At 42.9% G+C, this 3,648-nt stretch overlaps 1 protein-coding gene across 1 annotated transcript; it reads left to right on the top strand.

Moving 5' to 3' along the window:
• The first annotated feature begins 1,588 nt into the window (after window positions 1-1,588).
• Window positions 1,589-3,102, top strand: HTR1E (5-hydroxytryptamine receptor 1E). The gene has a single exon (XM_032651685.1). It carries the CDS (start codon window positions 1,771-1,773, stop codon window positions 2,866-2,868), a length of 1,098 nt encoding a protein of 365 aa, XP_032507576.1. The 5' UTR covers window positions 1,589-1,770; the 3' UTR covers window positions 2,869-3,102.
• The last annotated feature ends 546 nt before the right edge of the window (window positions 3,103-3,648 follow it).

Below are 3,648 nucleotides of genomic sequence, written 5' to 3'. Positions count from 1 at the left end.
CTCTGAAGTTAAATATTTGCTGTGAAACTTTAAAATCTGGTTTGAAGGCTTCTTATTATAAACAATATAATTTTTCCTTTAATGTAATGGTCCCAGAATTTTTAAAGTGTGATATTATGTGAATATATGTTTCCAAGTGTAAAAAGCCTTATAAATTTAAATGAGGCAGTAATTTGGGTGGCAAGATAGAATTAAAATTTGATAATGTCTTCCTCATAAAGAGTTTGGGAATTTTTTTTTTTTTTTTCTTTTTTTTTTAACGCGGGCCTCTCACTGTTGTGGCCTCTTCCGTTGCGGAGCACAGGCTCCGGACGCGCAGCCTCAGCGGCCATGGCTCACGGGCCCAGCCGCTCCGCGGCATGTGGGATCTTCCCGGACCAGGGCACGAACCCGTGTCCCCTGCATCGGCAGGCGGACTGTCAACCACTGCGCCACCAGGGAAGCCCGGGAATTTTTTTAAAATGTAGCATTTGAATAATAATGTAAAGATGAAGTTTATTAGTGAATATAACAAAAAAGAAACAGACTCACAGATATAGAGAACAAACTAGTGGTTACCAGTGGGGAGAGGGAAGGGAGGAGGGGCTGTATAGGGGTAGAGGATTAAGAAGTATACCTAATAGATTGTATTACGTATAGAATCTATTATGTATAAAATAAGCTACAGGGCTTCCCTGGTGGCACAGTGGTTGAGAGTCCGCCTGCCAATGCAGGGGACACGGGTTCGTGCCCCGGTCCAGGAAGATCCCACATGCCACGGAGCGGCTGGGCCGGTGAGCCATGGCCGCTGAGCCTGCACCTCCGGAGCCTGTTGCTCCGCAGCGGGAGAGGCCACAACAGTGAGAGGCCCGCGTACCGCAAAAAAATAAAAATAAAATAAAATAAAAAATAAGCTACAAAGATATATTGTACAGCACAGGGACTATAGCCAATACTTTATAATAACAATAAATAGAGTATAACCTTTAAAAATTGTGACTCACGGGACTTCCCTGGAGGTCCAGTGGTTAAGACTCCACGCTTCCACTACAACGGGCACGGGTTCAATCCCTGGTCAGGGAAAAAAGATCCCACATGCCACACTGACAAAAAAAAAAAAAAAAAAAATTGTGAATCACTATATTGTACACCTCTACATTATATAATATTGTATACCAGCTATACTTCAATTTTTAAAAAAGATGAAGATTACATTCAAATAATAAAAAAATTATATCAAAAATATGTAAAGATTTTATGAATACCAAAATACTGTCATTTTGTCTTCCAGGTAAAAGAATATGGCTTTTTAAAAAATATATCTTTATTGGAGTATAATTGCTTTACAATGGTGTGTTAGTTTCTGTTTTATAACAAAGTGAATCAGCTATACATATACATATATCCCCATATCTCCTCCTTCTTGCATCTCCCTCCCATCCTCCCTATCCCATCCCTCTAGGTGGTCACAAAGCACCAAGCTGATCTCCCTGTGCTATGTGGCTGCTTCCCACTAGCTATCTATTTTACATTTGCTAGTGTATGTATGTCCATGAAGAATATGGCTTTTTCATTCATTAACCAGTAGCATACTATTTTCCAGGAACCCTCCATTCAGAAGAAATGCTGTGGTGCTTCCCTTTACCCACACGAAATGGAACCCAAGAGACTATGCAGCTGAAGAAAAAATTACCGCCTCCTTACAAATGAGAGATTTTCAAGTCTACATAGTTTCCAACTGCAGGAAAATAACCATCAGCTTCTCCACAGTGTAGATTAGAACAGGGGAAAATGAACATCACTAACTGTACCCCAGAAGCCAGTGTGGCTGTGAGACCCAAGACCATCACTGAGAAGATGCTCATTTCCATGACTCTGGTGATCATCACCGCCCTGACCATGCTGCTAAACTCAGCCGTGATCACGGCCATCTGCACCACCAAGAAGCTCCACCAGCCTGCCAACTACCTGATCTGTTCTCTGGCTGTGACGGACCTCCTGGTGGCCGTGCTCGTCATGCCCTTGAGCATCACATACATCGTCACGGACAGCTGGAAGCTGGGGTACTTCATCTGTGAGGTGTGGCTGAGTGTGGACATGACCTGCTGCACCTGCTCCATCCTTCATCTCTGTGTGATTGCCCTGGACAGGTACTGGGCCATCACCAACGCTATTGAGTATGCCAGGAAGAGGACCGCCAAGAGGGCCGGGCTGATGATCCTCACGGTCTGGACCATCTCCGTCTTCATCTCCATGCCCCCTCTGTTCTGGAGGAGCCACCGCCAACTCAGCCTGCCCCCTAGTCAGTGCACCATCCAGCACGACCACATCATCTACACCATTTACTCCACACTTGGGGCATTTTACATCCCCTTGACTTTGATACTGATTCTCTATTACCGGATTTACCATGCAGCCAAGAGCCTTTACCAGAAAAGAGGATCGAGCCGGCACTTAAGCAACAGAAGCACGGATAGCCAAAATTCGTTCGCCAGTTGTAAACTGACACAGACTTTCTGTGTGTCTGACTTCTCCACCTCAGACCCTCCCACAGAGTTTGAAAAGATCCACACCTCCATCAGGATCCCTCCCTTTGCCCATGACCTAGATACCCCGGGAGAACGCCAGCAAATCTCCAGTACCAGGGAGCGCAAGGCAGCACGCATCCTCGGACTGATTTTGGGTGCATTCATCTTGTCCTGGCTGCCATTCTTCATCAAAGAGCTGATTGTAGGTCTGAGCATCTACACCGTGTCCTCTGAAGTGGCCGATTTTTTGACATGGCTTGGTTATGTTAATTCTCTGATCAACCCTCTGCTCTACACAAGTTTTAATGAAGACTTCAAGCTGGCTTTTAAAAAGCTTATTCGGTGCCGAGAACATAGTTAGATTGTAAAAAGCTGGAAGGCATGACTTTTACCAGCCTCGTGAGTGCACAGGGGTAAGGGGTACAACTTATTAATTCTTGAACTTAGTTGGTTCAGGAGGTTTGTAAGTATGTGTGGTCTTGGTTTTTGTTTGTTTGTTTGTTTTCTGTTTTGTTTGAGGCTTGTTATTGGGTGTGCTGTTTTCTACCTCTGGTCTTATTTGTGGTATCTAATTGCAAATAAACACTATCATACAAAAACAGAAATTTCACAGCAGTAATAATAAGGTAAAATAGTAAATACTTTTCACTTTTTTAGCCATTTCAGTTAACCCTGCAATTAAAGAATACCAAAATAAATCTTCATTTGGAGAATTTCTTATTACTTATAAATCAAATATCTGATAACTTGCCCTGGTGTGTGGCATTAGTTCTGAGCATATGGATCCAAATGCTTACCAATTCCAGTGGAAACTGCATGACCACATAAAGCATTAAAAGAAAAAAAAGTGGTGTGCTGTCATCTACTGCTTGCAGACCTGATCTAAAGCCACTTATTATGATTACGTGGCCCACTCCTTTCCAACACAGATAGTACAGCTGGCATGTCTTCTTAGTTCATGATTAAATACACATCCTCATTCTCTAAACAGAACTTGGAATGAATGTACTGGCACTTTCCTAGGTCTTTGACTATGAATGTGAAACATAAGCAAATAGTATTATAAAACAATCATGGAAATTGGTCATTTTGTTGCTATTTAACCTGACAGACATATTGGGCCTCCTCCAGTTCTAAGAAG

This window comes from Phocoena sinus, chromosome 12 (assembly GCF_008692025.1).
Source record: "Phocoena sinus isolate mPhoSin1 chromosome 12, mPhoSin1.pri, whole genome shotgun sequence".
NCBI lineage: Eukaryota > Metazoa > Chordata > Mammalia > Artiodactyla > Phocoenidae > Phocoena > Phocoena sinus.
Note: the sequence above shows the minus strand (reverse complement) of the source record. Positions and strands in the feature narration are given on the sequence as shown.